General features: G+C 57.1%; 1 protein-coding gene across 4 annotated transcripts; it reads left to right on the plus strand.

The window, feature by feature from the left end:
• Positions 1-27: 27 nt before the first annotated feature.
• On the plus strand, positions 28-9,293 carry GTF2F1 (general transcription factor IIF subunit 1). 4 transcript variants are annotated; one of them, XM_072721646.1, is made up of 12 exons: positions 28-468; positions 559-605; positions 1,117-1,189; positions 4,440-4,633; positions 5,648-5,818; positions 7,100-7,284; positions 7,831-7,984; positions 8,065-8,246; positions 8,368-8,441; positions 8,520-8,658; positions 8,830-8,947; positions 9,041-9,293. In XM_072721646.1, exons 1-12 carry the CDS (start codon positions 457-459, stop codon positions 9,243-9,245), a joined length of 1,554 nt encoding a protein of 517 aa, XP_072577747.1. In that variant the 5' UTR covers positions 28-456; the 3' UTR covers positions 9,246-9,293. The 4 variants fall into 4 exon arrangements, with proteins under 4 accessions (XP_072577747.1, XP_072577746.1, XP_072577748.1 ...); XM_072721645.1 differs by having other exon boundaries at positions 44-468; positions 8,365-8,441; XM_072721647.1 differs by having other exon boundaries at positions 50-468; positions 8,068-8,246; positions 8,365-8,441.
• Positions 9,294-10,066: the final 773 nt, after the last annotated feature.

Genomic DNA, 10,066 nt, shown 5'->3' on the forward strand with positions numbered 1-10,066 from the left:
GCCTCCGCCGACTCACTTCCGGAGTGCAGTGGCGCATGCGCGAGGCGCCCGAGAGCTCGCGAGGGAGGCTGGGTTCCTCCCTCCTCTCCCAGGACGCCCCGCGGCCCCCGGATGTGATGTCACGAGGAGGCGTGGCCACGGGGCTGATTAAATCAATCGCGCTATATAGAGAGGCGCGACGCGGCTCCCGCGGCAGATCGGGTGTTTTCCGCGTCGGGGTCGGTCTGGGCCGTCCCCTCCGTGGGACTCGGGGAGCGAGGTGACGCGGAGGAGGTTGCCGTCGCGCCGCGGCCCGAGTGTCGCGTCCAGGTTAGGCGCAGGCGCAGACGCGGCCGGAGCGGTTCCCCGAGAAGACCGGCCCCCTCGATCCGGGCCAGAGACCCGACGGCGCGCGGGCGGCTTCCCCGGGACTGAGGGGCGCGGGCCGCAGCGGACCCGAACCCCCGACCGTCACCCATGGCGGCCCTCGTGAGTACACCGGGGAGCTCGGGGGTCGCGGCGGCGCCGCCTCTGCAGCCCCCCCCCCCTCACCCACCGCCCCTTCTTCTCTGCCCGCAGGGCCCCAGCAGCCAGAACGTCACCGAGTATGTCGTCCGAGTTCCCAAGTAAGTCTCGCAGCCCTCTCCCCGCTTCCTGAGCTCCCAGCCAGCCTGGCGCCGCCTGTGATGCCGCCTCCCGAGGAGCGGGGACCTGGGCCCAGGGCTGGGGTTGAGCCGAGGTGCATCCCGTGTTTGCAACGGGAATGAATGAATGAGCCCATTAGTGGGCGGTACGTCGGATGCAGCCTCCTGGCCTAGCCTTCTCTCGGCAGGAAGGCCTCTGCCCCGGCGTTGTGACTCCTGTCGGTCCTATAAAACCCCGCCCCACGATCTTCCTCCTCTGGGAAACATGCCCTGCCTGCCCTCCCCCGCCCCCACCCCCGCCCCCAAGACAGAGGTCTCCATTATCCCCCGACCTTTGTGCCTCCCCTCCTGCTCTTCTTCAGCAGAGGGGTCGGGAGAGACCGGGAGACCGGGAACCCCTGAGGGCTTCTGTGGGTCCCCAGCGTTGCTGAGCCAAGGGAGGGTTTGTTAAATGAACGGTGAACTGAGAACAGTCTCTTCTTGCCCACCCCAGAAACACAACGAAAAAATACAACATCATGGCCTTCAATGCTGCTGACAAAGTCAACTTTGCTACCTGGAATCAGGTAAGTCCCCGTTGGAAGTGAGCGTAAGAACCTGATCCTGCAATAGGCGCTTAGTTACGGTGGTAAAACTAAGGCTTGGCTTCGACCCCGCTCCCCGAGTGGGGATAAGACGATGTACTGAGGCCCAGGCTGAGCTGCTAGGGATCCCTGTGAGGAAGATTGGGCAGGCCCCACAGGAGGCCTCATGAAAGGACGGCATTTAGAAGTTGTGCCCCCTGACGGGCATTTCCAGCCTAGAGTCATCTGGGCAAGGCCGAGGGGGCTGCAGCCTGCAGATGGTTTTTGGAAGCTGTCTCTGTCCATGGGTGCTGCTACAGCAGAATACCCCAGACCGGGTGGCTTATAAACAACACACATTTATTTCTCACGGTTCTGAAGGCTGGGAGGTCTGAGAGCAAGGCGCCAGCAGATGTTTGGTCTGGTGAAGGCCTGCCTCCTGGTTCGTAGATGGCTTTTTACTGTGTCCTCACATGGCAGAGGGGGTGAGAGAGCTCTTAAGAGGGCACTCATCTCATTCACAAGGACCCCACCCTTCAGACCTGATCCCCTTCTCAAGGCCCCACCTCCCCATACCATCACACTGGGGGTTAGGTTTCATCGTATGCATTTTGGGATAAAACACAAACATTCAGTCTATAGCAGAAACCTTTAAAGGGTTCTAAACAGGGAAGTTATAAACTGGTCCGGGTGCTATAGGATCAGGGGCAGACAAAGGGTGTTGCAGGGTGGGGGTGGAGGCGTCGGCGGTGGTCCAGGTGAGTGACGACTGGGCATGGAGCAAACAGCGGTTATGAGAAGTCATTGGATTTTAGTGTGTTTTAAAGTGGAGCCAACATGATTTGTTAATGATTGGATGTTGAGGGGTGACAGGGCCGGATGGACAGAGTATTGGGAGTTCAGTTCTCAACATCTTATATGAGACATCCAGGAGGAGACCGTAGATAAACAGTGGAGCATATGAGTTGGGAGACTGGGAGGGAGCATCTGGACATTGGGAGCAGCATTTGAAGCCACAGAGACTGGACCAGCCCAGCACAGGAGTTGGCCCAGGTCTAAAGTTGGCAGCTTCAGGCCTTCCTTCAGTTGAGCAGCTCCTGCTGCTCATCCTGTTTTCAGCACTGGTCTGTCTTTTGACTGTTTTTAAACATCCCTTCATCTAGTTGAGCAAGTGAGGCTATTTGAGAGAGACGTTAGTCCCTCTGGATATTGGGCAGGTGGATGCTTGCTCAGGGCACCCTCTTCCCTTGTAGGCTGCCTGCCCCCCAGCATCTCCAGCCGTATGCACATTCATATACAAACTAACATGCTCCCCCAACCTCTGGTCTCACCTAAATTACCCAGAGAGGGTGCAGTGTTTCCAAATCCCTGATCACTCTGGGGGTGGAGGGGTGGGGCATTCTTTATCACTGATCATCCAAGAGGGAGATACCCACCCATCAGGGGGTCCCAGCTTTAAACACTCCTCACTAAGAGGAATAACTTGGTAAATACCTTGGGAACATACTACCACCATCCCTCATTGAGTGGGAGAGCCCCTTTTCCCTCATCCACAAGAAACCAGAGGAGCCTGTCCCTCGTCACCCATCACCTTGACATGCAGCACCTGAGTGGTTATCACCTTTTGAGATGTGTGACCTCCCAGCCACTAGTAACTTGAGGGTGACACCCCATTCCCTGATCATCACGGGGGGGGACATCACTCATCACTCCTTGTTTTTACCACCCAGAGGTCATGCTCTCTATAACCTAGTCACAGAGAGATACAGCCCCCAGAATTCTCCTTGCCTAAGTGGCACACTTAGGAGGGGATTGCATTCTCTGGGGAAGAGATGAACCTGCTGGGTTGTCACCATTACCCGAAGGAGGGGGCAGGTCTAGTACCTAAGTACTTAAAACCATAAGGGACATCGCTTCCCCCAGTAGCTGCTCCTCACCCATGAACAACATGTGGGCAGAAACCCCTTCCAAATGCGTTCTTTCCAGCAGCTGTCCCTGGAGAGCACCCCCTGGGCTAATGGTGAACAAGCCAGGCAGGGGCCCTGCCCTTTGGGGTGCCCACCTTCAGGGAATCAGGCCTGTTTACTCCCTTTTTGTAATGAGGTACCCCCTGGGCTGGCTCCCTGAAGAGGAGCTGTGGGAAGTACACTGATTTCTCCCATCCCGGGGGTGCCTTTCTTCTAGCCTCAGGCTGGGGAGCATGACCAGGGAGCCCAGGTAGCTTGGTAGCCACTTTCTCCTATTTCGAAGGTTTGTTCTGTTGGCCTCTAGCTTCTGGTTTCCACCATTCTCATTCTTGTCTTTTGTACCAGGGGTCAGCAGACTATTTCTTCAAAGACCAGCTAATTATTATGCTTTGCTCTGTTGGCCAGTGTCCGGAGCAGCCCTCCGACCCCGCCCCTACACAGTAAAGGCATTGCAATCTGTAAATGGTTGGGCATGTGCATGCCAATAAAATTTTGCTTTCCCCCCCACTTCCGGATGTTTGGAGGATCCTTTTGTTCCCAGCCATCAGAAATCTCTTGATAATGGGGAGTGACCTCAGTCATCTGGCCTTTTTCGATTAATATGTCTTGGCAGTTGTTACATACTTTTGCCTGTGTTTGGTCTTCCATTATGTGGAGGCGGCCCCCTGTATTAAGCCAGTCCCCTGCTGCTGTGTATTAGGTTCACTTCCAGTCTTTTGCTGCAACAGACAGTGGCGCAGTAAACAGCCGTGTGTATGTGTGTGTGTGTGTGTGTGTGTGTGTGTGTGTGTGTGGCACGTGTGTGTATGGCACTTCACCTCCACTGTCTGGAGGAGGAAGCTCTAGGGTAAGAACTGTGTGCATCTTAAAATATCTTAACTGCTGCTGAATTGCCTGGAGATCCGGATTGGAAAACAGCCTTTAATGGTGTCTAAATGCAGAGACAGAGGAGGAGTGACCAGTTCCAAGCAGGTTGTTTTCATGGTTTTTGCTTTTGTCCTGTCACCAAAATGATCTATTTCTTTAACTATTGATTTAGAAGTAATTTCAAACTTTGAAAGGCTGCAAAATAGAGCTAGTACAAAGCTTACCCACATCCCTTCCCCCAGATGCACAGAAAGCCAGTGTCCTGTCCCTTTTTTGTTCAGGAGGTTGGCTCTGAAGGTCTGCAGCTCAGCCTGGGTCGGGAGTCAAGGGTGTTCTTGGGGGGGCAGGCATAGCTTGAGCAAAGGCGGGCACCCTGCTGAAAGTGTCTGTTTCCTGCCCACCCTGCCCTGTTGCCCCAGGCCCGGCTGGAGCGAGACCTGAGCAACAAGAAGATTTACCAAGAGGAGGAGATGCCTGAGTCTGGTGCGGGCAGCGAGTTCAACCGCAAGCTTCGTGAGGAGGCTCGGAGGAAGAAATATGGCATCGTCCTCAAGGAGTTCCGGCCAGAGGACCAGCCCTGGCTGCTCCGCGTCAATGGCAAATCGGGCAGAAAGTAAGTAGTGGCAGCGGTGAGTGCCTCCCGCATCCTCCTCCTGTCCCAACTCCACTGGGTGTCCAGTTGCAACCCCCATGTCTCTCATGGGGTTTTATTTCTGAAGATCCAAGCTGCTGCTCATACGGGAGCTCTAGGGGCCAGGGTTTGGGAAGCCTGAGAGCCTGCCCTGATCACACACAGCAAGGGGCCACCTAGAGACTGGGGGTTGTGAGAATTGGGAAGTCAGGTGGATGGAGGGCACTCCAGGCAGGCAGAACCACATGCACAGAAGCATGAGATGGCCCGCAGACTGCTAGGGATTGTCACAGGCATGACAGTGACAGAAGGCAGGTGGGTAGTGCCAGACAGTGGATGCCATGATGCAGCTGGACCGTGGGGAGCCAGGGCCCAGGGGAGCCTTGAAGGTAATAGGCAGGAAAGAGCATTCTGTAAGATTATCCAGACTTTTAGGGCAGAGAAGGGTGAGGGGAGAGGTCAGGAGGAGGCTAGCAGGAGGAACCTGGAAATCCGCGGGGGTCTGACTGCAGGGCCCTTGCTTCACAGCTGATGTACCGTGGTCCTTTCGGAAAGGACCATGATACTTATAATGAAGGGAGCCCTGAGTGGGCTCTCAGAGTGATCAGAGGGGTGGGGAGCGCTGGCCCTGCTTTCCGGATATGGAAATTGAGGCTCACACAGTTGAAGGGCCAGCCCAGGGTCTCCTGACTTTTGATTTTTTTTTTTTTTTAAGGATTTTATTTATTTGAGAGAGAGCATGTGTGGGGGAGGGGCAGAGGGATAAGGACAAGCAGACTCCCTGCTGAGGGCAGAGCCCAATGACTCAGGGTTGGAACCCAGGACTGCGACATCATGACCTGAGCTAAAGTCAGACACTTAGCCAACTGAGCCACCCAGGTGCCCCTGGATTTTGCTCAGAGAACCCAGATAGTTGTGGAGAGGGGGCAGGCCAGGGGGCACAGGCAGGCAGAGGGCTGGTCCTGAGGGCCAGGCTGTGACCATGATTCTTTGCAGGTTCAAGGGCATAAAGAAGGGAGGCGTGACAGAGAACACGTCCTACTATATCTTCACTCAGTGCCCTGACGGGGCCTTTGAGGCCTTCCCAGTGCACAACTGGTATAACTTCACGCCGCTGGCCCGACATCGCACACTCACTGCTGAAGAGGCCGAGGAGGAGTGGGAGAGGTGAGTGAGCCCAGGCAGGCCTGGAGGGAGGCAGGACCCTCTGGAGGGAGACATTGCCCTCTCCCAGCTTCCCAGAAGGGGGCTGAAACACTTGGAAGTGGGGTGTATCATCATAGCTTTCTGCCTGGCAGGGAGCTGGGTACTCAGTGGTGACCAAACCAGACTCCACCAGGCCGTGGGGGAGCTCCCAGTTCAGTGGGGGAGACAGACACAGAAGCATCAGGGACTACAGGGCCCTGAGAGAGCTGGGGAGGGGTAGGTGAGCTGAGTCATGGAGCCGGAATCAGCAGAGCAGGGGCCTCTCCCTGGCCCACTTGGCATCCCCCAGGCAGGAGGGCTATGGCTGGATCAACTACAGGCAAAATGTATGTAATGTAAAGGTTGCCATTTCGTCCTAAGTATCCAGTTCAGTGGCATTAAGTACATTCACATTGTTGTACGACCTTCACCACCATTCATCTCCAGAACTTTCATATCTTCCCAAACTGAAACTCTGTCCTCATGAAAGTTATTCTTTGCCCCCTTTCTCCAACCCTGGCTTCCACCATTCCACTTTCCTTCTCTGAGTTGACCCTTCAAGGGACCTCATACGAGTGGGATCATGCAGTATTGGTCCTTTTGTGACTGGCATGTCATTCAGCATGTTTTCAAGGTTCATCTGTGTTGTAGTATATTATCAGTATTTCATTCCATGTTTTAATTAAAAATAATTAAAAATAACTAAAAAACACATAATAAAATTTGCCAACTTTAAGTGTACTAATCAGTAGTGTTAAGTCCACTCACATTCTCGTACCAAAGACCTTTACTCCTTCCCATGCCACTGATGAACTTTGCTTGTGCTATTAGATACAATCCTAAGACTCTCTTTAGATAGTCATATTTTTAAAAACTTTTACCATCACGGTAAATGGAAACAGCAGTATTATTTGTCAAAAAACAAAGGCACCCATAAACTACCATAAAAACACATGGATGTAAATACATTGTGGCCAGATTCTGTTGTTGCCTGGGAAAGGCCTTGAGCTTGAGAGATGCTGGGATACCAAACCACTGAGAGCTTCTCCTTGAGGGACATAGGACTGAAAGGAGTCAAAGAAATCCAGCTCTCTGCATGTAATTTCAGGGTGTTACTTGCCAGGGTTGTGATCCCTCATATCAACCGAAGTTGTGTCTATGGTTCCCCTTTGGGGAGCACCTGGTGTAGATGCAGTTAGGAGGCCCAGTTTCTGGAATTAGCCCCTTGTCACCTCCCACTGCATCCCATTCCCCTGCCCACAGGAGAAACAAAGTCCTGAACCACTTCAGCATCATGCAGCAGCGACGGCTCAAGGATCAGGATCAGGAGGAGGAAGACGAGGAAAAGGAGAAGCGCAGCCGAAAGAAAGCCAGTGAGCTGCGCATCCACGACCTGGAGGATGACCTGGAGATGTCGTCTGACGACAGCGAGGCCAGTGGTGAGGAAGGTGAGGCCGGTGGAGCCCCCGGGGTGACTGGGTGATCCGCATAGCCTGGTGATCTGTGCTTGCGTCGTACTTTGTCAAGGTTTCTGAGTGATGGCCCAGGGAGGTTAGTGCCACTGAAGCTTAGTCACAGCCCCCTGGGAATGAGAGCAGGGCTCAGCAGGCTACACAGGCCACTGGGCAAGCACCTGAGTTGGTAGGAGGCAGAAAGCTACAGGAAGGTCTCAGCTGTGGCCTTTATTGGGGCTCCCACGGGATGTGCAATGCAGGGGGACAGAGGGTGCAACAGCTTCAGGTTGGCCAATTCAAATAATTCTGGCCACCGGCTGGTTTCTGATTGTTGGTACCCGGTCCTGGGGGATGCAGGGAAGGAGGTGGCGTTCCTGAGTGTGAGAACCGGAGAGGGAGAGTCAGGGGTGTAGACTTGCATTGGTCGGGTTTGCTCGGGAGAGGTGGGTCCTTGGGGGCCTCGGCCCCCGAGGTAGGCGGACCTCCTCGGATACACCAAATAGGATGAGCACCAGCCTGAGTCCCCCTCTGCTTCTGCAGGGGGCAGAGCCCCCAAGGCCAAGAAGAAGGCCCCACCCACCAAGGGGACCAAGAAGAAGAAAAAGAAGAAGGGCTCCGACGATGAGGCCTTCGAGGACAGCGACGATGGGGATTTCGAGGGCCAGGAGGTGGACTACATGTCGGACGGCTCGAGGTAAGGCGGGCGGGAGGCGGCCGAGGGGTCGGGGCCAGGATGGCCCAGGCCGGCCCTCACCCTCTGGTTCTGTCTTCTAGCAGCTCCCAGGAGGAGCTGGAGGGCAAGCCCAAGGTCGTCCAGCAGGAGGAGGGCCCCAAGGGCGTAGATGAGCAGAGCGAGAGCAGCGAGGAGAGCGAGGAGGAGAAGCCGCCCGAGGAGGACAAGGAGGAGGAGGAGGAGAAGAAGGCGCCCACGCCCCAGGAAAAGAAGCGTAGGAAAGGTGGGTCCCCTCCCTGCATCCCAGCCCACCCCCCACCCCCCACCCCCTAGCCCCTTACCCGAGGTGGGGCTGGCACGGGCGGGCACCCCGGCAGCCACACCTCTCCTCTGGCCCCCAGCAGACAGCAGCGACGAGTCGGACAGCTCGGAGGAGAGCGACATTGACAGCGAGGCGTCCTCGGCCCTCTTCATGGCGGTAAGGCCCGGCCCGGGGGCGGGAGGGGGCAGGCGGCGGGCTGTCTGTAGACTCACGTCCGGGACCCCATTTCCACAGAAGAAGAAGACACCCCCCAAGCGGGAGCGGAGGCCGTCGGGAGGCAGCTCTCGGGGCAACAGCCGGCCGGGCAGCCCGAGCGCGGAGAGTGGCAGCACATCCTCCACCCTGCGGGCCGCTGCCAGCAAGCTGGAGCAAGGTGAGCGGGACCCGGCCTCACGCCTCCTCTTCTCCCACCCTTGGCCCGCATTCTGCTTCGGGAGCCGAGGCCTATGTGCCCCCTGGGCCCCCTGCACTGGGATCCTGGCACCCCTCCGCCTGGGCTCCCCGACCTTGAGCACAGGACTCAGCCCTGTTCCTGCTCCCCCAGGCAAGCGGACCAATGAGACGCCGGTGGCCAAGCGTCTGCGGCTGGACCCGGGGCCCCAGAGCCTGTCGGGGAAGTCAACCCCTCAGCCCCAGTCGGGGAAGTCGACCCCCAGCAGCGGGTACGTTGTGGGGGGAATGGCAGGGGCGGGGCGGGGGTGTGGGGAGGCCGCCTGCGGACGCCCGCCCACGCCGCCCTCTGCTCGGCCCCACAGAGACGTGCAGGTGACCGAGGACGCGGTGCGCCGCTACCTGACGCGGAAGCCCATGACCACCAAGGACCTGCTGAAGAAGTTCCAGACCAAGAAGACGGGGCTGAGCAGCGAGCAGACCGTGAACGTGCTCGCACAGATCCTCAAGCGGCTCAACCCCGAGCGCAAGATGATCAGCGACAAGATGCACTTCTCCCTCAAGGAGTGACGGGCGGCGCCCGCCCACCTGCCCAATAAACAGGCTCCATCGCCAGAACCTCCTGGGTGCTCGCATTGTCTGTCACCTGCTCCCTGAGTCCCAGAGCCCCCCTCGTCAGTGCGGGATCACCCCGGGCCGTCCTCTGGTCTCCCAGGTCCCTCCCTCCAGGAACCTTCCCCTGCCCCTTGGAGCTGGCTCCTTAGTCCTCAGCCCATGGTGCTCTCTGCGTGTCTGCGTGGGCGGCCGTCCCTCCAGCTCGCTTCGGGTTCTGCCTTCAGCTCTGCCCCCCCCCCCCCCCCCCCCAGCCCATGAAGTGCTCGGCTCCCAGGCCCGGGCTCTCCATTCGGCTCCTCTCTGCTTCCTCTTCAGATCAGCGGATCTGCTTGTGGTTTGACCCCTTCTTTCACATTTTAAGCGTCTGGTCTTACCACGGTCTGTGCCAGGCACCTGGTTCCTGACGCTTGCGGGCCTCCTGACTCCTCTCCATGATTGATTCTTGTGTTTTACGACTTGGGTTGGGGACCTGAGGCTGGCGCAGGGGTTCTGGGGGCCCCCCCGGGGGCAGTCGGCTTTACAGGCAAATCTTGCAGGTGCATTTGGCCTCAGCTCCACCCCCCCCCTCCCCACCCCAGGAGCCCCTCACCAGGCCCAGATTAGGTGGTTCTCAGCGGGTGGGCTCTGTCCTAGTGGCCACAGAATCCTGAACCCTTTTGTTGCCAGTGTCAGCACCTGGGCCCTATTTTTCAGCTTTCCAGCGATGTTTCTAGGGCTTCCCTTATTTCCAGCGACTTTGTTAGGCATTTATTTTTATCTCGCGTTGCTGGCGCGCT

This window comes from Vulpes vulpes, chromosome 9 (assembly GCF_048418805.1).
Source record: "Vulpes vulpes isolate BD-2025 chromosome 9, VulVul3, whole genome shotgun sequence".
Taxonomy (NCBI): domain Eukaryota; kingdom Metazoa; phylum Chordata; class Mammalia; order Carnivora; family Canidae; genus Vulpes; species Vulpes vulpes.

Excerpts from the sequence above, each read along its gene's own strand:
- GTF2F1 (XM_072721645.1), top strand. Across the intron at positions 1,190-4,439 it reads ACTTTGCTACCTGGAATCAG|GCCCGGCTGGAGCGAGACCT; the intron begins GTAAGTCCCCGT and ends CTGTTGCCCCAG. Across the intron at positions 8,247-8,364 it reads GGAAAAGAAGCGTAGGAAAG|CAGACAGCAGCGACGAGTCG; the intron begins GTGGGTCCCCTC and ends TCTGGCCCCCAG.